At 36.8% G+C, this 24,225-nt stretch overlaps 2 protein-coding genes across 2 annotated transcripts; one reads left to right on the forward strand and one right to left on the reverse strand.

The window, feature by feature from the left end:
* Positions 1–1,716: 1,716 nt before the first annotated feature.
* On the reverse strand, positions 1,717–12,783 carry LOC114359700 (enolase). The gene is made up of 4 exons (XM_028314184.1): positions 12,510–12,783; positions 10,897–11,119; positions 9,431–9,520; positions 1,717–2,999 (listed from the first exon to the last, which is right to left on the reverse strand). The coding sequence occupies exons 1-4, from the start codon at positions 12,701–12,703 to the stop codon at positions 1,719–1,721; spliced, it is 1,788 nt and encodes a 595-aa protein (XP_028169985.1). The 5' UTR covers positions 12,704–12,783; the 3' UTR covers positions 1,717–1,718.
* Positions 12,784–15,899: 3,116 nt separating this feature from the next.
* On the forward strand, positions 15,900–21,665 carry Dpck (Dephospho-CoA kinase). Its single transcript, XM_028314183.1, has 4 exons — positions 15,900–16,191; positions 16,621–16,912; positions 17,032–17,235; positions 17,492–21,665. Exons 1-4 carry the CDS (start codon positions 16,080–16,082, stop codon positions 17,574–17,576), a joined length of 693 nt encoding a protein of 230 aa, XP_028169984.1. The 5' UTR covers positions 15,900–16,079; the 3' UTR covers positions 17,577–21,665.
* The last annotated feature ends 2,560 nt before the right edge of the window (positions 21,666–24,225 follow it).

Below are 24,225 nucleotides of genomic sequence, written 5' to 3' on the forward strand. Positions count from 1 at the left end.
ACATACCTACATAGTAAATATTATACATAGTAACACCCAGCCCCATCACAGAAATTAAAATTCATCATTTCAATTTCTGCTCGGCCGGGAATCGATCCCGGGACCTCTCGGCATAGTAGTTCGTTCTGAACCACTACACCAAACGGCCGTCTAAATTATACAGTGTGTCCGGGCATGTAGTGATCAAACTTTAAGGGCGTAATCTATGGACAAGTTTATCGATGAAAATACTTGAAATTTGGGGCTTGACCCATTTCTCGAAAAATTACAGCGATTTAAGTTTTTAATTTTTAGTTTACACCTCTTCTTTAAAAAACAAGTGAAAGCGTGGGTAGCTTAACATTAATAGGCAAATATTTTATATCATGCGATAGCCAATAAAATTATCTATTAGTAGAAGAAGAAAGCAGACACAAGTTTCGTACATTTTATAGGAGTAAGAATGGATTTAATTAGAAAAATACATTACTTTTTTCACTTCTTTTTCAGTTATTTTCCAACACAAGAAAAACCAGGTCGTTAAGGTATGTTTTATTTGCATTGTATTATCAGTATTTGAGCTATTCTACAAAACGAATGTAAATTTATTAGCCTACGTCTATTAGTTTCGACGTAATTGTTGAACAAAGATACCCCTTCCCAGCGGTTTCCATAGTAATCGGAATAGGTTGTGTGATTCTTTCAGGCAGTGCATTTTCGCATGTCGCGTGCGCTATGGAAACCGCTGGAAAGGGGTATCTTTGTTCAACAATTACGTCGAAACTAATAGACGTAGACTAATAAATTTACATTCGTTTTGTAGAATAGCTCAAATACTAATAATACAATGCAAATAAAACATACCTTAACGACCTGGTTTTTCTCGTGTTGGAACTTAACTGAAAAAGAAGTGAAAAAAGTAATGTATTTTTCTAATTAAATTCATTCTTACTCCCATAAAATGTATGAAACTTGTGTCTGCTTTCTTCTTCTACTAATAGATAATTTTATTGGCTATCGTATGATATAAAATATTTGCCTATTAATGTTAAGCTACCCACGCTTTCACTTGTTTTTTAAAGAAGAGGTGTAAACTAAAAATTAAAAACTTAAATCGATGTAATTTTTCGAGAAATGGGTCAGACCCCAAATTTGAAGTATTTTCATCGATAAAATTGTCCATAGATTACGCCCTCAAAGTTTGATCACTACATGCCCGGACACACTGTATAAATTACTGTATATGTAATTAAAATACACTACTGCTTACATGTGTAAAATTGACAATCAATCGGCTAGTGCCACAAGTGTTCTAATAACAGTTTACAGCCGCACAATAGCGGGACTATAATGACCGCATCCTGTCATTACCCCATTTGTCGCGGTTCCCCAAAATCTTAATCACCTGCAGGGTGCCTAACTGTCGGTGTTCTAAATAATTAAGTAGCTAATTGATACGTTCTCGTATTGTTTGTCGTCCTGCCCTGACTGAACTAAGTATTAAGTGAGGTAGATGGATGAAATAAATAAAGCTACTTTATTAGTATTTCACGCCTAAACTAACATTGAGAAATTACTTATATGCGAAAAATAAATGTTACGTCTCCCCCATAGGATCCACTCATGGATTATAGAAGACGTCAGTAAATCCAAAAGCGAATTTTCTACTACAACTTCAACGTCATAAATAAAAATTAATTAGTTCAATAAATTAAAAGTTTTATTGAAAATTCTGTAAATTACATCTGACCACGATAATTCTTCCCGGCATATTTAGACAGCGCGCCCAACTCCTCCTCAATCCGGAGGATCTGGTTGTACTTGCCGACGCGCTCGCTGCGTGCGGGCGCCCCACACTTGATCTGCCCTGCCGAGAGCCCCACCACCAGGTCCGCCAAGAACAGGTCCTCCGTGTCCCCCCACCGGTCCACCACCACTATGCCGAACTGGTTCGCCTTCAACAACTTGTAACACTCAATCACCTCACTCAGCGTACCCGCCTGGTTCAAACGCAACGCCACGGCGTTCCCCGCCTTCTTTTCCACCGCCAAACCCACTCTCCTCAAATTCGTCTGAGTCAAATCGTTCCCGAACACCTGACTCTGCGTACGCGCAGTCAAATTAGACCACGCAGCCCAGTCATCGAACTCAAAACCGTCTTCCACTGAGCACACGGGAAACTCCTTTATATTATCCAGGTATATTTCAGCAAGTTTATCCGAAGACATATATTCTTGCGGGTTAGAATTGGGATTCTTGAACTCTAAATCGTAGGCGCCGTCTTTGAACATATCGGTTGCAGAAGCGTTGATAGCTATCTCGGCTTTGCCTGCGTAGCCGCACTGCTTGATCGCGTCTGTCAGGAAAAGGAGCGCATCTCGATGACTCTCCAGAGGTATCGCGAATCCGCCGCTATCACTGACATAGATATTTTCGATTTTGTACTTGGAACGTATTATGTTTTTGACGTAGCGATATATTTCTGTGCCGATTTTCATCGCATCCATAAACGAAGATGCTCCAGTTGGCATTATGCAGTACTCTTGAAAGGGCAGACCGTTCGAAGCCATGACGCCGCCGGTCAGTATCGTGAAGTGCGGGACTGGAAGAATGATTGTCGTGACTTCGGCCATGTCAGAGATGTGCCTGTACAGGGGGACGCCTTTTTTGGCGGCTCCAGCTTTGGCCACCACGAGGGAGACGCACATGATAGCGTTGGCGCCCAGTCTGGATTTGTTTTCTGTGCCGTCGAGCGAGATCATGAATTGGTCGATTTCTTTTTGCATGGTGACTTCGAGGTTTTGCTTGATGAGTTCGGGCGCGATGATGGTGTTGATGTTCTTGACGGCGTTGCTGACGCCCATGCCGTGGTACTCGGCGGGGTTGTTGTCGCGCAGCTGCACGGCCTCGGCCAGCTTCTTGTTGTCGGTGGAGGGCACGCCGACGCGGAACAGCCCGAGCTCGGTCACCATGTCCACTTCCACCGTCGGCACCCCAGTCGAGTCGAATATTTGCCGCGCAAGTAGAATTTTAATAGGCATTTTTAAAATAAAGTAAATAAAAATTTTAAAAATAAAATCTGTAATAGATCGGTCAAAAATATTTTGGAAGTGAAATTGAGTGAAATTAACTTGACAAATGACACGCTCTTGTTTTAAGTTTTTTTTTAAACATGCCAATAAACAACTTGCATTGCGGTTTTATTAACAAACAAACAGTCCTTTACACATAATATAAATAAATAAATATGTTTTTGTACTTTCTGTAAAGGACTGTTGATAACGGGAAATAAAAATCCAGGCAGGATACTAGATAAGACTAGCTTTGGCCCGCGGCCTCACCCGCGTAAAATTTAGTTTGTCACAGATCGTCATAAATTATAAACAATCTACACTCGCGAGCAAAACTATGGAATCACTTACATGAAGTTGTTTCCACGCGAACTTGTGTACTAACGAATTTGTTAGTAACAAAAAAAGTGGCACCATTTTAAAGATTAAACTTTTATCTTTAAATTGATACCAAATTCATTTAAATCACACCAGTATTTAAAAAGATATCCCGGCTGATGTGAAGAAGTAACGAAAAAGACATGTATGAACTGTTTGATACGTCGCGAGTTGCGGACTATTTAGCCCCTATAAAAGCACGCGTTTTTAGATTTTTGGTTTCACACGTTGATTCATACACATCTCCGCTTCTTTTGACACTTTACCTGGGATTCTACACCTTCAGAAGCAGCACAAATCGTTGCACTATTGCAAGAAAGGCTCAGCCAGCGGGCTGTCGCACGTCAGCGCCACATAAGCCAGTCCTGGGTGTCGAAAGTTTCAAGACGCTTTCGGGAGACTAGTGGCTTTATCCCGAGACCAAGTTCTGAACAGCACCGGTGCACATCACAGAGGGAAGACCGTTTTTTCATGTCAACCTCTCTATGAAATCGTCATTGGACTGGAATCGATGTCCATCAAGAGCTCAGAAATGTTCGTAAGATAGCTGTTAGCGAGTGGACAGTTCGTCTAAGATATAAGCAATAGAATTTGACTCCAAAAAGGCCTGCTACAGGCTCGAAACTGACGGCAGGTCACCGATAAGCACCCTTTCAATTTGCTCGTACACATCTCGATGGGAAGGCGAGTAATGGAGGCGAGTTCTGTTCTCCGATGAATGCAAACTGTGTTTGCAGGGCAGCAGTCGAAGAGGTCGGGTTTATAGGCGGCCTGAGGAGCGATTTGTGCAGTGCTGGTTCGCTGAAACAGTGGCTTGCTCGACTTAACATCGAGATGTGTACGAGCAAATTGAAAGGGTGCTTATAGGTGACCTGCCGTCAGTTTCGAGCGGCGCTGTTCAGAACTTGGTCTCGGGATAAAGCCACCAGTCTCCCGAAAGCGTCTTAAAACTTTCGAAACCCAGGACTGGCTTATGTGGCGCTGACGTGCGACAGCCCGCTGGCTGAGCCCTTTTTGCAATAGTGCAACGATTTGTGCTGCTTCTGAAGGTGTAGAATCCCAGGTAAAGTGTCAAAAGAAGCGGAGACGTGTATGAATCAACGTGTGAAAGCAAAAATCCGAAAACGCGTGCTTTTATAGGGGGTAAATAGGCCGCAACTCGCGACGTATCAAACAGTTCATACATGTCTTTTTCATTACTTCTTCACATCAGCCGGGATATCTTTTTAAATACTGGTGTGATTTAAATGAATTTGGTATCAATTTAAAGATAAAAATTTAATCTTTAAAATGGTGCCACTTGTTTTGTTCCTAACAAATTCGTTAGTACACAAATTCGCGTGGAAACAACTTCATGTAAGTGATTCCATACTTTTGCTCGCGAGTGTATATATATAAAAGAAAGTCGTGTTAGTTACTTCGCTTATAACTCAAGAACGGCTGAACCGATTTAGCTGAAAATTGTCAGGGAGGTAGTTTAGAGCCAGGAGAAGGACATAGGATACTTTTTATCCCGTTCGAAATAAAAAAGTCTGCTTATTTATTGACATTAAGGCGGAACAAAGTTCGCCGGGTCAGCTAGTAATACGATAAAGTTTCATCAAAAACCGTTCAGTAGTTTTTGCGTGAAAGAGTAACAAACATCCAGACATCCAAACTTTCTCCTTTATAATATTAGTAGGATAGTAGTAGGATATTGCTCCTTGCCGGTAGGTTCTTTCGTTCGGTTCTAGGTTCTTATAATACTTTTTTCGGTGTGGTGCACTAAAGAAGTCGTAAAGTTGTATTCAGTAGGTACACCTCTATCGATTATTGTGATTTTGGCTCTAGCTAGGGAGATCTAGGTACTTTCCCAAGATAATTAATTTCAAGTTACATTCACAGCTAGGTTCAAGCGTACAATGTAGAGGCTTTCTTTCAGAAGCTCTCAAATAAGCACAGTACAAACAGAAAGTAAGCACACAAACATGAGGGCGCTGCACGTGTGCGTAATCCCTATGTAAATCCTACATTACATTTCGATAAGGTGTTTTTTATTAATTGAAAGAGAGATTATGTCCCGCACTTGAGCGGTGTAGGGCTTTTTTATCGTTATCGTTTCATTGTTATGATAATATTGGTGGTGTTCTGATAGGGATATAATTAACTTCACCCACGTGAAGTAACGGACTATATTTTAGACTGGGTAATTTTTATTTACTTGGCAAAAAATATTAATAAGAATTTGTTCTTTTGAGATTTCTTGGTCCTGGTAGATGTTGTACCTACTTTCAATTCATAGAGTAGGTACCTAACCTACCTACTTATGATTAAGCTCATGAAGGTGGAAGCATTTATAAAAGTTCCTACTTAATTGTTCATTTCATTCGCCTGGCTATAATTATTGGCATAATTTAATAATTTGTATTCGATCGATCATCCTTTTATTTACTACAAAGACAGTTTGTTTTACTTACCTACATTAAATAATTATTTTATGACTAGCTCTTGTCCGCGGCTTCACCTGCTTGAAATATAGTTTGTCACAGATTGACATAAAACATAGACCATATAATATGTTATTCTAGGTTATAAACAATAATACCTTAATACTGTAAAGTTTCATCAAAATCCGTTCAGTAGTTTTTGCGTGAAAGAGTAACAAACATGTTAACATTCAGACATCCATACAAACTTTCGCATTTATTTTAAGTAACTTGTCGTGAATTAAGGGTAGGTACCTACCTAGTTGAAAAGAACTCTCCACTGAATGCAAGTTTGTTTTTTCATAAGCTTTTGTAGTTAGTGTCTATATAAGTAGTTATATCAGGTGAGATACAGACCAAGAGCTTCCTCGTTGTGGATAAAAAAAAAAAAATATATATATAAAGTTTCTAGCTTGCATCTTAATTTAGTAGGTAAGTATTGCACTGTGGAAAGTTGAAAGAAGCATTACGAAGAGCAAAACTATTTACACAGCTCTAAAGTGCCATTAAGCAGACGCTTGAGTAGGGTGTTGAGAGCTTAATAGTATTCTAATACACCCCGCCCCACTGTTTATTAGGGGATCTCTCAATTTGCTTCGGTGTGATTCGCACACAAAGACATTGTCCCCTTTGTTTGTACTTTCAGCTGGGACAAGTGCAGAGTACTTACTTACAAATTGTAAACGTTGAAAGATAATATTATTATCGCGAGTCTAAGATGATGTCATCGCGAATTAAGTGAATCGAACCTTCAAATTATTTTTCTTTATTAGTATTTAAAGGTCATTTACAGGACACTTGTACGCGTCCCAATATAGCAATAGCAATATCTACTTAGACAACATTTATTATCAGCTGGTGCTGAGAAGTGGCGGAATAAATTCAGTTGAAAGATGTGTATAGGCACGGTAAGACCGTGGCACTGGTGCGGTGTCGTAACATACACAACTTTATTAAATATTTTATTGCTTTATTGAACACATAATAAAGGATAAAAAAAACACACACACAAGTCATATAAATATGCATTCAATTTGGTAAGTCAACTATTCACCTAGATTCTGATTTGGATTTGGATTTTTGATTTTATTCGCTTTTCGAGCCGTGTAGACTGCTGTGCATATATTTTATTCTTATACCTTCCAATTTCATGGATAAAATCCAATGTTCGAAACACTTCGGCCTACTTCAAAACAAAACTTGCTACAGAATAAGAAAAGAACTTCACAAAGAAAGTTAGGTAGTTACTTTTAAACTACTTGTATTGAATATTTTATGGCTAAGTAGACGTATTAAAATTAAGCTTAGCTTTTACTTACCAGAAACCTCGATTACAGTTAGGACACAATTACAGAAGAAAAACTGAACATAATTTAATAAACATTATCATTATTAATAGCCCAGCATTTAATGATAGGTATAATAAATAGATTCCCACCAGTACCCGTCCCCAATTTGCGAGAGGTACATCAAATGGAATGACAGTTTCCCTGTTCCCATAGAGCGCATCACGCAATGCGCGGGAGTGTGGGAACCAGGGATGCACCTGGACCAGTTAGATATGCAATGACGGCGGTGACGTCATCACAGCACGCGATGCCGCGGATGCGTGTGAAAAGTCATTACCTATCACTGATCAATTTGATGAAATTGTATTCACAAAGCTCTGCCTACAGAGAGGCTGGACTGCCTACGTTTGCAAAATAACACTAATGTTCTTTTAAAAGCAGACCGTTTTGTTTTAGTTTGTTTATTGCTTACTAGCTTTTGCCCGCGGCTTCACCCGCGTGAAATTTAATTTGTCACAGATCGTCATAAATTATAGCCTTAAATAATTAAATTATGTTATTCTATGTTATAAACAATAATACTGTAAAGTTTCATCATAAGCCGTTCAGTAGTTTTTGCGTGAAAGAGTAACAAACAATGTTGACATCCAGACATCTATACAAACTTTCGCATAGAATATTAGTAAGAACTCGTAATTAGGTAAGTTCCGTTTAATCGTCATTACCTATTTTTTAAAGTATAGGTACCTACCTACTATTATAATTTGCTATTGTAGTATAGAAATTAACGCTGAAATTCAATAAAGATTAATCTATGAGATAATTTCTTCCCAAATTGTTATTCGGTAACAAAATCGTCAGTCATTAAGCAATATGTTGTTGTAATTGACCCCACGGAGGGGCTAGGGCTCCAGTGGCATCGATTAGCAAAGGTGCACAAACAAATTGGAGAGCGGGGGCGGGGGTCATCGGGCACGGTTCAACGGCGAGGGATCGTGACATTGCCATTTCGTTTTGGTTAGTTTTTTTATTTAGTTAGATATTCTAGAGAATAGTATTTCTGGAGCAAGTTGCTCTAGAACAGTGTTTTTCACCCCATGCCTCTAGGTCGCGAGAGTTCGTAAAAACTACCTCAGTAAAAAAACAGTAAAGTTATAAAGATAGATCTAATCCCGAAATCTAATTATGCAAATTCATGAAATGGATTGAAATATTGGGATCTTTGTAACATTATAAAAACTATGAAAAAAGGCGAGCGGTCAGGGGGTCGCAAAATATTATTTCATGCTAAGGGGGTCGTGTCATGAAACATATTATTATTGAAAAACACTGCTCTAGAAATACTATTATGTACCTACCTACTGCTTTTGTTAAAACGAAGCGAAAAAAAATACACAAAATCACTCAAAATGTATACCATGATTTCATGACTCTATTTAGGGACCGTTTTACTTCCAATTTATTATTATCTAAGAATGCCTAATATAGTTTAGTTTTTTATAGCCATTTTTTAAAGCGCTATTATTGTTTCAAAATGATCTCTCTTTTCCTGTCACTCCATCATTATTCACCGTAATAAAACCATCAGCGTACCTATTATTAGACCGTGCCGTAACCAATAACACTAGTAGGTTTCATTCATTATTAAATACCTAAGTCCGTTATTTTCATAGTTCAGAACTCAGTACATCTAGCACGAAAAACTTTCGACTTAGAATCGTTTGCGTATTCGAATCGCCATCAAAAGATTTAGCACGAAAACTAAAACAGCGCCTTTGTGAACCGTGTAAAGTGAACTTAGTATGAGAAATAGTTGCACGAAACTTAATATTTTGACAATCCAAATTGTCACGTTATCGTTTAATTCGAAGGTTGAGTACTTATTGAATTTTGTCGAATACGCAAACGATTCGAAGACGAAAGTTGTTCATGCTAGAGGTGCAGTAGTGTGAATAATTAAACGAAAATTGCAGTTATTACAGTTTAGGAACAAAGTTGTTCAACTGTGGCGGCTAATAATAGGTCTCATTATTACTGGCGATGTTGCTGAATAGAACGTGTTCGCATTTTGTTTTGAACTACTTTTGTTTTGTTCAAAACAATTCGCTAAAGTCAATCCTTATGATGATTTGTAAAGAAAAATTGCTACATAATTTAGGCAACTTTTTGATAAAAAGTTGATCTTGCAAAACTTAGAATTCTATTTTTATTCTCTTTTAAGCTGATAAATGAGTTGTCGTTACTTACCTCTTATAATAACTTTCTTTTGTTCTTCCTTATTTTTTACATTTCCCATTCCTGACAGCATTGAATCCGGCGAATCTCTGTCAGCCCGTACCTAGAACAAAATATGCATTACTGAAGTATTATAACAACACTAAAAAAATTAAATAAGACAGCATGGTTACATTACATAGTACTCGTAACGCATTTTATATTATACCTATTTGGTACGATATATTATACGATATTGTTATCTTTTATCAGAATGTAAAAGTCTAATAATGTTAGGTAAGAAGACGTCTCTGGTTTGGTCATAAATATAATTTGCTTTTGTTTATCGTAGCTCAATATTATCAAAATACTCATTATTATTACTATGATATTATTATGCTGTGGTTTTAAAGCTAAAGCCGGATCCAGAAGGGTGTAACGCGTAATGTAATGTATCGTGTAATGTAATGGAAATAGTATGGGAAGCACTTTACACGTAATGCTTGTAGTGCCGTTCACACGTAGAATTCAGTAATCTTATATTATATCCGTCTAGACCCGGCTCTAGGCTTTTCATTTCGGGACTTTTAATTAGACTCTCCAAAAACGTTTTGTTAGAAACAAAAATATTTTCATTGAAAGGGCGAGTAGTTAAAAAAATATAAAAAAGTCGTAGACCAATATTGCGGAAAAAAATATAATGTCCTTTGCGCTATGAAGAAATCTACAAGGCTCTACGAAGATTCCCGCCTACGAGCTACGTCTTGCTACGGCGCATGTTGTCTACGCTTGTCTACGATACTACGACAACGCTACGATTCCCGTCTAGGCGTTACGGTGAAATCACAAAGGGATTATGATACGTAAGAAGCTTTTAGAACGACTTTTGTGCTTCCTGAAGCGGGATCAATATTATATTTCTTACTGGTGTCTGGTGTGCCTATCCAAGACTATTTTAGCACAAAAAGTATGTCTCCTTTGAAAATATTTTTCATTCATAGAGAGGTCTAGCTCTAGTAATAAAATTTTAAATTACTTTCATGGACATTTCTCAATCATGTTCATTTTTTCTCATGAACATGATTGAGAAATGTAGGTTAGGTAGGTAAGTGAATAAGTATTTATTTTGTGAGTATAAACGATATGCGTTGTAAGTTGTAACTGTAAGGATTTGTGGTTGTTATATCCCCTTAATAAGAGATCATCATACGATTTCCGGTGGGAAGGTGGGCACTTTTTATCTACGCCCAGAACACATTTATATTGCCGATAAAGTATGATATAGATTGAGCTCAGATCGAGTCATAATATCAAATAGGTTCATCCTGGAAAATTTGTAGGATTATTACCTATTACAACGTACAGGAATAACTGCATGGACTTATCCCACCACTCTTTCCCACCTCTGCAACTCCTGTATAGCCAGGATCTACAGCTTGGCCCCCAATGAAACCGAACCAGTGAAGGTCGAGAATGGAAGAAGAATGGAACATGACTCACCAGTTCACCCAAAAAGCTGATGTACCCGATGGCCAGTTTGAGCGTGTCGACTTTGGACAGGCGCTTCTCGTATGGCAGCGTTGGGATGTGTGCGCGCAGGCCTTCGAAAGCATCGTTGATGGACTGCATACGCCGGCGCTCGCGCAAGTTGGCGGCTTGGCGCTGCTGAATTTGCTGCTGGGGGCAGCGGGAGCGACGCTTGTGCAACCGCCGACATTCTGGCCTGTGAGTTTACAAGTCTTTAATTGCCGAGAAACTGAGGGCTTAGGCCCAGAACAGACGGTGAAACGAAACTGCAACTGCTAGTTACTTTTGAGTTGCATTTAAGTTTCTGCCATAGCGTCCGTTGAGAGACCACACATGACGCGACCAGTTTGAAACTTTCAATTTCAGTTTCATTCATCAGAAAGTTGCAGTTTCGTTGCAGTTGCGTATCACCGTCTGTTCTGGGCCTTAGTGTAGTGAGTTTCCATGAAACGTCTTCACTAGTGATTGCGTAAAAAAGTAACTTTAAATGTATGTCGGATTGATGCAAACTCACACTATGCCCACTGGACACAATATCGTTCGTTCGTTTCAGCCGAAAGACGTCTACTGCTGGACAGAGGCCTCCCCCAAGGATTTCCACAAAGACCGCTCCTGCGCCGCTTGCATCCAGACACCTCCCGCGACCTTCACCAGATCGTCGGTCTTAGTGCTCAGTGATGTGAATAACTTACTTAAAAAATATTTCAGTTGAAGGGTTTGAAATAGCGCATACGAAGTAAGACTTTAAATATTCGATGTGAAATTACAATTCCTTACAGTTCGCTGAATGAATTCTCATGCAGTTTCTATTTGTAGTAAGCACAAGGGAATTTATGCTTTATTGCCGTATCTTCAACGACGGGTTTTTACAGTTCTATTTGTTAGACACGTTTCATAAACTACACCTCTATCATTTCAGTCAGTGTGATATGAAAATTGCAACAATTACTTCATTCAACCCCTGATAATTATATATTTAGTGGGCATTATTGCAACCGTGAACCGTTTCATTGCCAGCACCTTGCAATATTATATAATAATATCGACTTTGATCACCAATAACTATTGGAATTTTAGTTAATTCGTTAATTCTGCTGATCTCGCTGGTATTGTAAATATTTATTTATTTATTTACCTAATTTAGGCATTCACCGCACCCAGGTCGGACATAAAAAGAAGTACAAGCGAAATTTTTGTGTGTGTAAGTAGATGTGTCATTGACATTATGCTTAATTTTTGTGTGATCCAGTTAATTTTCGTGGTAAAACCAACATTAGAAATATGTTTTAATACAATAATGAACTATATGATGTTATATCATTTATTTCGCTTTGCTTTTCATGCATTTCAAGAAAGTAATGAATACTAGTAACTACAAGTAGGTAAGTACTGTAACTCGCAATGCGCACATTTTTGTCTCGATTATTTCAGCCAATTCAGTATTTTTGTTGATTTAACAACGTATTCTTTTATTAGTTTCTACAGTGGGGATAAGTACGTTTTAATTCCTTATTGTGATAATACATAATTTGTTCCTTTATATGACTAATTACTTGTCATATTAAAGTTATTAAAAAGAAAATTACCTTTTTCTAGGAATTGAGTGATTTTCTTGATCGCTGGCGTACAAACTGCCGTCTGACATCGAGGAGTCGTCGTACAAAAACAGGTCTGAACTGTTGGCCGAGGATGGAGACCCATCTGAGGCCAAGGGGGCCACGCTCGCGGCCGCCTCCATCGCGGGACACCGCACTGTCCCACCACTTTCCATGTCAAACATTTTGCCACAAAAATATTTCGTACTACACCCGCATTGTTTAATACCGCACTCTACCACACACCAGTGGGATGCGACACACAGTGAGCATGCCACTGAAATGGTGAGTGAACAGAGAGGGCTAGGACTCCGATAGTATGGCCCCGCCCTAATGTAGCCTCCCCGCCCACCATCAACCCCGGCCAAAATAAAACGACCCCTCTTTTAATCTGAATCCACCCCTGTTCGTTGACAGCTAGCGTCAGAATAACTCGATTAGGTAGGTCATGGAAAGTGGCCGCATGCCGTAGCAGAATTCTTACCGCGACATGTTCACACACAAAAATCCCCTATTAAGGTAGGTAGGTAGGTAGCGCTTTCTGCTCCGATGTCAAAGTATTTTATGAATAAATAAGCTTTATGAATACTTAACTAGACAAAGAGACTGATTACGCAATATTTTTTAAAAACTCCTTAAAATCTTCACCTAAGTTAAAACATTTAATTTATTACTTTTACTTACCTGAAAAAAATATTATAATGATAGTTTCTCAGTAAGTGAATCAGTCGTATTCTTATGTGAAATAAAGTGTCTTTAACCACTACCTCGTCTGTCGGTAATTAAAAATTATTCATAATAACCGGCGATTATTAATAATTTTCAATTTATCACATTTACCGTAAAAAATATTATTATTTTCATATCCTCATGTTTTTGAGGGATCAACAATAAATATGTTAATCATACTCGATGAAGTATCTACGGTTGGTGCGGGATATATGTAGGTATACTTACCTAAGTAAGTAAGTCTTATTATGTACTATCTATCTACTAAAAAAAACTTAGGCTAACTACAGACAACTTCTGACAACATTTGAGTGTTTTATTATTTCAAGTGAATTTGTGTACTTGTCGCAGATCAGTTAAACCACCGTATTACAAAACGGCTAGCCATAATATAATACAGCGGATTATTTAATCCGACTGCGACATATCCATGCCAAATTGCAAGGTAAGTCTGAGCTAAGCTGTAGAAGACGGCCGAACAGAGCCCCGATTACGGTAACTTTTATAACGTCTACAATCCAGACGCGTTTCTGATTCTGCGATACGATTGGTCAAAACAGCTGACGTACGCTGTTGAACGACCAATCGTATCGCAGAATCGAGAAGCGTGTCTGGATTGTTGACGTTAAAAATTACCGTAATCGGGGCTCTGATAAGGTAAAGCTATAAAAGTAGTGCCACAAGGTAGTGCCGTGTTTTTCATGTAGTGACGTGTTCCCCGTTGGTGTTACCACTGGATTGGTCGCCGCCAGTCGCCACTTAGGATTATTGGAATAAATAATCCCTCTACTTAGGTGCTTAATAAGTAGGTAGATACAGGGGGCTTATACTAACTATACGTTTTCATTCGGCAAGCAATGGCGTGTAGTTGTAGGAACGCCCGGCCGGGAATCGAACCCGGGACCTCTCGGCATAGTAGTCCGTTCTGAATCACTACATAATAGCCGACATAATAAATAGTGTGTAATTTAAATAGTAAATATTCTATTGGTCGTAGCCGGTGCCGGATTAACCTTTATGATTAATTACTTCATAGGCATCATTAAGTAATCTTCATTATCCGATACCGTAGCGTGATGGTAGGTTAGGATGGTATCCTAAACGCCTTAGTATGGATTTGTATTGCATTTTCCTTCCTGGCCTTCCACCCACCCTTATAACTTTAAAACTGCCCTTTTAGCCGCCTCTGTAGTCTTCCTGTAAGATCACCTGACTCAGATGTCCCGGGTTCGAATATGATAAAACTATGATTTGATAAAGTAGGTAAGTAATCAAATAATAATTTGAAGGGTTAGTAAATAAATTTAAAAAACATTTGTATTATATTAAAGTATTTTTATTTATTTGCTAGTAGTAGCCTTGTATTTCCTTGTCAATTTTTTGCCGAGAAAGTATTAGGTAAGCGTCATGTTCGGCAGTAGGCAGGTATTGTTAATTTACTATATTTATTTAAGGAGGTAACTACAACGTTTATTTTGTGTTTAGCCGACTAGCCGACTAATCATTTTATAATTATTAGTTAACCATCCATGAGTGATGATGAGTGTAGGCTGCTGTCTGGGTGTAGTAGGCAAATGAAATAATAAAGCAGTGCAACAACAGATTTAAAATTCTTTCAAGAAGTTTAGAAAGTTGAAAAGCGCCACATTTTTGCTGTAAATCAAGTGAAGGAAAGGGATATAATCTATCGTCATTTTTGTACATAATTTTAATAAGTTTAACTGTGGTTTAATTCAACTGAAAATAGAAGACTTAACTGTATGGTAATATGTCTTTGTCTACAAACAAAAACGCAACAAATTAAACAATGAATCTGTCAAAATAAGGGTTGCAAGCGTATGAATGAAGATACCTCTAAAAGGGATAATTATTATGATGTTTTTTCGTTACAAAATACTTTGTTTAAATTATGTTCACTGAAATTAAAAACCATTTACTCTGTGCTATTGAACTAAAGCTTTGATTTAGAAATCTAATCACGTTTTGAAAACAAAAATTGATTAAGGATGATATCTATACAACAAAATTTCACATAACAGTCAATAGTCAACATGGAAAAGGAAAATGATTTTTTGGTTGTCAATAATAATATAAACATTTTTGGATTTTATTGTTTAAATCCAGGCAGTACACTGATTGCGTATCATTATGTGGTAGGGACGTTATGGATATGAAGTTTCGGTTATGGTTACGGTTACGGATATTACAATAATATTATACCGGTTTCGGTTACGGTTACGGATATTACAATTTTAAAAATGTAAAAATTCAAATAGCAAGATGCTGCGTGACCTACATATCTACTTAATGTACTACTATGACGGCACCTATGATAAAGGTGAAACAGGCGGGTGAGGCGGGGATATTAGATTGTGCCAGGGAATGCCAGACAACTAACAAAATAAATTTTAAAAAACATTAAGATTTAGACTCCACTTTTATCCAAAACTTTTGAATCGGTTTCGGTTACGGTTACGGATATTTTTTTATTTCAGATATCCGATAGTTACGGTTACGGTTACGGATATCCATAACATCCTTGATAAGTGGGAGAAAATATTCTTTAAACTGGGCAACCCTGATTTTTGCAAACGTCAATGTCAGAATTGTCAAAGTCAGAAATGTCGATCGAAACTCAAAATCGATTGAACCACCCACAAATTGCATTGTGGTCTATTGTGGTTTGGTTTCTTCGCTAGAGTAATTTTTATTTTAGATTTTTACTCTTAATTTAATTTCATGTCTTGTTGTTAGTTATCTAGCTCTAGTTCCGACTTCTTTGGATCAAGCACTTCTTTCGGTTGCGTTAACAGGTCTGTCCACACCAGCAACATGTTCATTGTTGGACTTACAGGAGGCCTTGCAACGGGGAAAAGTACAGTGCTTTCTATATTTCGCGAACATGGTGTAGCTGTGATTGATGCTGATGAAGTAGCCCGAAAAGGTATGCTATGGTGTTTCCACTTTACAATTTCTATTTGCAAATTACTCGATATTTTTTTGCTGATGAGCGAGTTACCCGTGCGATTGCCCTACAATAACTGCCCCGCGAAATTTTGTTACCTACATTAACCATATTTGCAGGATCCAATGATACTTACATAGTAAATGTTAACTGCTGAGCATCAAGTGACTATTTTACTGTTTTTGTTCAACTATGCAAAAGCAATTAATTGCAAGTGATTTATGTTTAGTTAATAAAACATTTTTGAAGGCACACTGATAGTATTTATGTACTGCTGGCTGCGAGATTTAACCTTTAAGCTATTTATGCTAAATAAAAAGAACCCATAATATTCATTTCTTAATCTTTCAATAGTGAGCTTCATTTAAGGTATGTCACCTACATCTTCCTTTTTTAACCTTGTTTCAGTATTGGAACCAGGAACAAAGGCATGGAAAGAATTGAGAGAGTATTTCGGTGATGAGGTGTTGTGCGTTGATGGTAAAGTCAACAGAGTACGGCTGGGGGAAATAGTATTTGATGACATAGACAAGAGAAAAAAACTTAATGCCATAACACATCCTCGAATACAAAGTGCTATGATGAAGATGGCTGTATCATATTTTTTCTCTGGACATAGATACATTGTGATGGAAGTGCCATTATTGTTTGAAACGGGAAAAATGTTAACCTTTATGCATAAAATTATCACAGTTGTTTGGTAAGTTGCATATTATTATATTTAATTGAGGATTGACTACAATACTTTAGGTCTTTAATAAATCAATGCAGTACTTGGTTAAATTTTGAAATAAATAAAATGTTAATATTCAATTCCAGCGAGGACTTCCAGCAATTAGAAAGGTTATGTAAACGTAATGACATGTCAGAAGTGGTGGCCAAAAAGCGGATCAATTGTCAAATGCCTTTGGAAGATAAAGTTGCTAAGTCACATTTTGTCATAGACAATTCAGGTGACTTTGTTAATATGAGACACCAAACCGAAAGTATAATAAGGATGCTGCGAAGATCAAAGTTCACATGGTAATGTTTATTCACATTTGTTGTAATCACTTAATAATGAAATTATGGTCTTGCTATAGCTTGTCATTCAAGTTAAAAACATGCTTGTGTTTAATATGACTACCACTTTATTTTAATTTGAAGAGCCATTAGTATTCAAGAATTTAATGATAAGTTTGTTTTTGGCCATTACTTTTTCTTGTTTCTAGCTTATTTGTAACTTAAATAATATTAGTTGTGGAGAAATAATAAATTATTTTTATTATTATTGTTACAGGTATTTTAGAGCAATAATTGCAATCACATTCCTATCAATAGTATTTGGCGTTGTACATATTTTTAATAAGGATATATTATGGTAATAAGCTATGGTGTCCTTAATGTATAGTAATGTGTATATTATTTTACTTGAAATCATTTACAATTAATATTGTAATATTCTTAATTGTGTAGGAAAACAGGAAAGTGCAAAAATGTATGTAGAGACTTATGCTTCAATCACACCAACGCGTGTAGAACGCCATCGCCGGTGATACACGGCGCAATCATAGGGAAATGACAGGTCGAGTGAACTGTCATGGGTTGCGCGACCTGTCATTGGCCTTTGATCACCGCCGGCGCGCGCCTGCGATCTGCACGCGTCGGTTTGGTTGAAGCTTTATTAACCTTTTTATTTCAACACAAATAAATCAATTTTCAGCAAGTCTTACAACTTTGTAAATAAGAGAATGAATGTGGCAATGAAAAGGTTAAAATAGTTCTAAAAACAATTACCTATTAGTTTAAATTTCCCAGTTAGTGTTGTAGTGATTCAATTTGCACATTAGCTTACAGTGCAATTGTTGGAATTTGAATGTTATGTTTTTTATTGTAAGAGTCAAAATCAATAAGTTAATGTGTGGGCATCTGAATTATTAGGGTGTGCTAACAGTTGTTTCTCATTTACAAAAACAAGTGTCGTTTTATGTAGGTGTTGTGTATTTATGGGATGGTATAAGTCGTAGTTAAATAAGCCTTAATTTTGCTCAAAATAGTGGGACTATATTTTAGCATAGCATTTGGGGTAGTGTTATAGGTAGTATTTTTAATGAATAATGTGGTGTATGAAAAATATTTCTGATCAGTTAATGACTGTTTCTTAATAGAATATGAAATCGTATTATTCCTTAATCGTTAAATGCATGACAATTGGTAGGGTGGTGTTGCGTATATTGTTGAACCACTGTGGTGTGGATTATACTTATCTGTTTGTAATTTTTTTTATTGTTATTCCTTCACAAAATAAGGAGTTGCATGACATCATATTTACCGATCTCTTTCTAAAATAATACTGTAATGCATTTTCAGTCAAACCGGAATTGTTAGCATTTATATTAGGGATCAAGTTAATATTGTATCAATCATGCTCCCGAGTCACGATAAACTCGTCGCGAAGTTCCAACGAAAAAGTCAATTAGTCTGTCATTCTCACGGTCAATTTTATGGGCGAATTAGATCCGTATGTTATGTCACACAGCAAGAGTTGAGGCGATCACAACATTTCGATTCATAGATTCTGTTCTGTGGGTCTAGACAAAGTGCAAATTATAATCGCAAACCAGTCGAAAAGTGGTCGAAAAGCCCCTTTTTTGTATGGAGTTTTGACGGATTCGATTTTCGATTCGATCAAAAGTGCGTTTTGTCTAAGGGGGCTGGGTTTGGTTTAAATATTGTAACCTTTTTGGCGGATTTTACACTGCGCGGAAATTAGCCGAGTCAAGTCAAAAAAACAGTGGAGTGGGGATGAAAATTATTCATTTTTCGTGTAAAAGCGCCTTTCCTCAATCCAAGTTATGCACAATAGAATTTAATAAGTATTTAGACCAATCACAGACTTGAATGTGTTCTTGTGCTCAGGTTTATTCATCGCAAAATGTCTAGTTTGGTAATTAAATAATACCTATTTTCAATTCCCCTGCAGCTGAAATGTCACGTAACAGTCGCCAATGTAGAATTAAGATTGACACGGTGACCGTCATAAATTGCCATCCCGGTAACCGCGACCCGTCCACCGTTTACTCGCTTCCGCCCATGCGTGGTATTACGTCATAAAGGTGCCCTAGCAATAGTCCAGTTGCTTCTATTTCCATCATAAAGTTTGAAAGGTTGTGACTTGTGACTCCATTACATGTAACTCGACTACAGAAGATACGAACTAAGAACGATTGAGATCGTCACGTTATCGTTGAATTCGAACGCTGGGTATCGAATATCTTCGAATACGCAGACGATTCGAAGTCGAAACGAAGAAGTACCTACTGTATCGTGTTGTAATCTATAAAGTGCCTAGGTATTAGATTAAAGTGCCGTTTTCACCATCAATCCCTAATTTTTAAGTAACCCCTATGCAACAAAATTTCTGTTATGTGTTACCATAGGGGTTAGTGCACGTTTTTAGGCTGATCTTTATTTTTAATTTTACACCTATATGAAAATTTTGCTGTTATATCTAACCATTACGCGCTGCTTTTTTATTTTTTAGTATTTCAGTATGGCTGTATTGTTACCAATTGACAAAAACAAAAAAAAAATCGAACCGAATTTCTTTTTAATCAGTGTATGCCGCCGCGTATATTGGTAATGTTTTTGGGCAGTTTCCGCGCCCACCACTGCGTAGGACGTGGAGTGACGATGGTGACGTGATGCCTGTAGATGGCATCGCTGGTGTTGTGGTGATGGTGGTGGTCGTCGGTGATCCCGACTGCCGTTGACAGCACGTACGAGCTGTTCACGATCTGTGGTCGGTCGTGGCTCTCTTTCTTGGGTTCGAACACTTGCTTGATTGGGTCGTAGATGTACGAGCCGAATATTGCCCTGAGAAAGACAATGTTACATATTGCACGTAAAAAGCAGTCAATACTTACTGGTATTATAATTTAAAGCAATAATTATAAAATCATCTTATTACGATATTTATATCTTCTCTTTTACGATGATGATGATGATGAAATATTGCCAATATATACATAGGTAGGTGCGTTATCGGCAAAAACATTTTCAGAGTCTTCTAGTTTCTTAATTATCGTAAACAATACGCAGTAAATACTTACTGGTATTTGTGATAGTGGATAACTTTGAGTCAGTATTTGATACGATGATATAATTTAAAGCAATAATCATAAAATCATGTTATTACGATATTTATATCTTCTCTTTTACGATGATGATGATGAAATTTTGCCAATATACGTAGGTGCGTTATCGGCAAAAACATTTTCAGAGTCTTCTAATTTCTTAATCATCGTAAACAATACGCGTTATCTACAGTATCAGTTTTTACCTGCGCAATTATTACACATTCGGGGATCAATTTTCTTTTAATCTAAGCCTAGGTCACGTAGTAATTTCTGGTATTACATGCTGATCTTTGTCATTCATCGATTTTTAAATACCTTTATAATATGAAATTCTATGCTGCCTAAGCATTGCATGCATTGCTTTAATATTATACAGAATAATTTGCGTTAAGTCGTAAGCTTTTTTAAAACAAAAACAATACACTAATCTTTTCTAAATGTTTATAAATGCCTTAAACTCACGGTTTGATTCCTTCTTCTACTATGAAACGATGGAATACGTTATTTTCATCTGCAGTTACGGTTTTACAGCTGAAAACAGGTTTTTGTCTTCTGTGAAAATATGTACTATAATATAATATTGTAATACACCACCTTACACATTTTGATAAGAATAAAAATCATGATGAAATAGTTTTGTTTAAATTACGTATTTTTTGTAGATAAGGATGTTGTTATTTTAAGTGTTTCATCCAAAGAGGCATTTTATAAATATTTTCTACAATTTACAACCTTCGCACTTTACAGAAAAAGAAAAAGAGACTAATGCGACATCTTTGTCTTATAAAGTGTAATTATTTTTTGTTCTATTAATTTGATTTCAAACAAAACGATTAATAATTGTACCTGTGTTTGTTATGCTACATTGCTACATTTAAATTTTGGTTATGAGTAATATCCAGTGAAACTTTTAGTTACAAATAGTGTGAGATGACTTTTATGTATGTATAGGTTTTTATTAATTTTAATATGTTACATTATTTTGTTTTTGTTAAAAAATAATTATCATTATAAGTGCGTACAAAAATAATTTATCGGTAATAATCAACCAAAATCACACGCTAACATATTAATAATTTATCGAATTATTTAAGTCTCATTCTCAATAATTTAATAGAGCATGTAAGTAAAGCAATGTATAGTCCAGTTATTAACTTTAGAAATTAAATTGACTAAATTAATCCAATTATTCATCTAGAATTCCCCGAAATTACATTTTAGCTAAAAACGTTAGAAAGTGACAGCTGCTAATATCATTTTATAGTCACATGAAGAAAACTGTACATTGTTATTACGTTTTTTCCTTTATGTAAGTACAGTCACAAGCATAAATATTCTTATTATACGAACAATGTATTAAGAAATAACACTGGTCAACAAAAAATCAAAATGAAAATGGTGCCGAGATTCTGTTGATAGTTTATTATTAGGTGTGTATTAGTAATAATAAAAATATTTTTCTTTTTTTTTTCCTACGTGTAGTTTTGGATCTACCCTCAGTTTTAAAATTTAGCTTTAATCGGTACTTTGGTTGCACAGTTTGTAGTGTTATCGGTACATTTTTATAAATGCATTTATTTTAATATCATGTCTACATCGCCAAGAAGTTGTCTCAATAATCAAAATGTATTTTTGTTACATTTGTGGTGTGTACACAGTTAAAAAGTTCAAAAATTCAGTCAATATTTTATTAAAAGTGCTTATTTTTCTTACTTTAAGTCGGAAATTGTGGCTGTATTCAAGTCGTGGATACCCAAAATTGTTTGTATAATCTGCTGTGAACACTTAAGGCCATGTTACAATGGTCAAAGAACCCGTAACATGAAGTTCAGAGTGGAGAAAGTGAGGAAAGAACAAAAAAAAATCCTAGTTTGAGCATATTTTTTTTTATTTTATTAATTTATTAAGTAATTTTTAATGGTCTATAAAAATCAAGATACTGATTTCTTAAGTTCGATGGACTATTTGGAACGATTTGCATAGATTTTCTTAATTAAAATTACAAAATTTTTTTTCGGAAATCACTAGCCCAGTAACTACTCTGAAATTGTGAGACATGCCTTAAAAACTCAGGATGTTATAATTTTTATCAAAGAGCACTACCTCCACAGTCATCTTGACCAATTCCCAGAGAATCTCGGGTCACTATAGCATGCTATAGCTAAGAATAGGGAGAGCGATGCTATCAAGGCATAAAAACCATTGGAAGAGAGGTACCAAGGCAGATGGGATCGGTATATGATGGCTGATTACTGCTGGAGGATGTAACGTGATAGTTCCATTACACCTCATTCACAAAAGTCGTGGAAAATAAAGTTTTTAAGCATTTAAAAATATTATAAACGCTGATTTTGGTCAAATTTTGTATTTTTCTATACACGTCAAAATTTAGAAAACCACACGTAGGAAATCAACAAATTTGGTACTAAAGCAACCAGCAAAAGGTCCTCAATCAAAAAATGTATACAGTTCCTTGGCACCAAAACCACTGTTGACCAGTGTAATCAATAATTATGCTCGTGACTCCACGTCGCTGGAGTATTCTTAAATTAACGTTACACAGTTATCTAGCAAAGGTAAACTTTAAACTTTACTATGTTTTATTAGCTTGATTAAAATTAATAAAGTATTATTAGTAAGGTGTAAAAAAATTGTCACTACAAGCAATAGTCCGGCGACGAATACGTACTATATCAAGAGTTGCAGTACACAACAACAGAAGAAAAATAAATTTAAAAACATGACTGTAAAATATTGGTTTCTAGCCGACATAAACATTTGTATCGTGATTTATTGTAAGGGTAAAGTCAATGCAATAAATTGTAAATTTTATGACGTATAAAACTAGTTTCAATTTGATTTACCTTCTACACAGTGTTCTTTATTTTCGTAGTTGCTTGCTAATATTATTTTGATTCTTAGGTGCAGATGACAGCACAGCACATTATCAACATTATGCTAAACACAGCGGCGTCTTATCTCGTTGTATTGTAATACTGGCTATTTTGCAATATAAACGTATAGTCTGATGTGCTGTCGACGGCACATCTAAACACTATTACCAAAGGAACATAAAATATAACATTTCATATCACTCGAAAAACCCCTCCTGGCGCAGTCGGATAAATAGAAATAGATACATTTTTTATTTATACCTACTCGATTTCATGCGCTGTCTTCCTTCATGTAGGCTCCTTCCGTGAACATCAAACCCAAAAATCCTAGGGGCCACCAGACCTGACCATTCTGGGCCTCTGGGGTGCCATAGTCCCGAGCATGGGGGGTGATCGCCCCGGGTGCCAAGCCATGCTACGCCGCCACTGGTTGAGCGGAGAAGTGTCGGGCGGATTATTTTTTATATACATATAGAATGTGACAGCGACGGCGGAGCTACCGTGGCGGAGCTGTGTAAAGCGAAGAGGAGAAGTGGAAATAATGAAATCTGATTGGTTATTCAAAACACCTCTCCGCTCAGGTCCGCCTTGGTGGAAGATTTACCTACTGCAGGAATCTGCAGGATTTACTGTTACCCTATCTGACATGGCACTACAAGCAAGGTGGTTAGGAACTTTTTTATAACATACAACTACTTACTGGGTCATCTGCCTGCGTCTCTGGTTTCAAATTCCTTCAGAAACCCTAGAAGACCGTCCCGCCTAGGTATGAAGAAGCGCTGCAGGGGCGCCATTAAGTAGTTTTCTAAAACCTACAATTTGATGGAGCCCTCAAAACACTGAGATAATATTTTTGGGCATCATGAAACACCTTGAGGATAGTCACACCCTTTCGGGAAAAAAAATACTGACGATCAACAGCTAGCACAGTTACGAACATAGGTGTGCAGGTGGTAATGCTGGAAAATTACCTACTTAGGTACAAAGGAAGAAGCATAAAG

Source organism: Ostrinia furnacalis, unplaced genomic scaffold, assembly GCF_004193835.3.
Source record: "Ostrinia furnacalis isolate ACB-3 unplaced genomic scaffold, ASM419383v2 OfSCF4596, whole genome shotgun sequence".
NCBI classification, from domain to species: Eukaryota; Metazoa; Arthropoda; class Insecta; order Lepidoptera; family Crambidae; genus Ostrinia; species Ostrinia furnacalis.

Excerpts from the sequence above, each read along its gene's own strand:
- LOC114359700 (XM_028314184.1), bottom strand. The coding sequence starts at position 12,703 with ATGTTTGACATGGAAAGTGGTGGGACAGTGCGGTGTCCCGCGATGGAG. Across the intron at positions 11,120-12,509 it reads CACTCAATTCCTAGAAAAAG|GCCAGAATGTCGGCGGTTGC; the intron begins GTAATTTTCTTT and ends GTAAACTCACAG. Across the intron at positions 3,000-9,430 it reads AAAAGAAAGTTATTATAAGA|GCGCGGCAAATATTCGACTC; the intron begins GGTAAGTAACGA and ends AAAATTCTACTT.
- Dpck (XM_028314183.1), top strand. The coding sequence starts at position 16,080 with ATGTTCATTGTTGGACTTACAGGAGGCCTTGCAACGGGGAAAAGTACA. Across the intron at positions 16,913-17,031 it reads AAAATTATCACAGTTGTTTG|CGAGGACTTCCAGCAATTAG; the intron begins GTAAGTTGCATA and ends ATTCAATTCCAG. Across the intron at positions 17,236-17,491 it reads CGAAGATCAAAGTTCACATG|GTATTTTAGAGCAATAATTG; the intron begins GTAATGTTTATT and ends TTATTGTTACAG.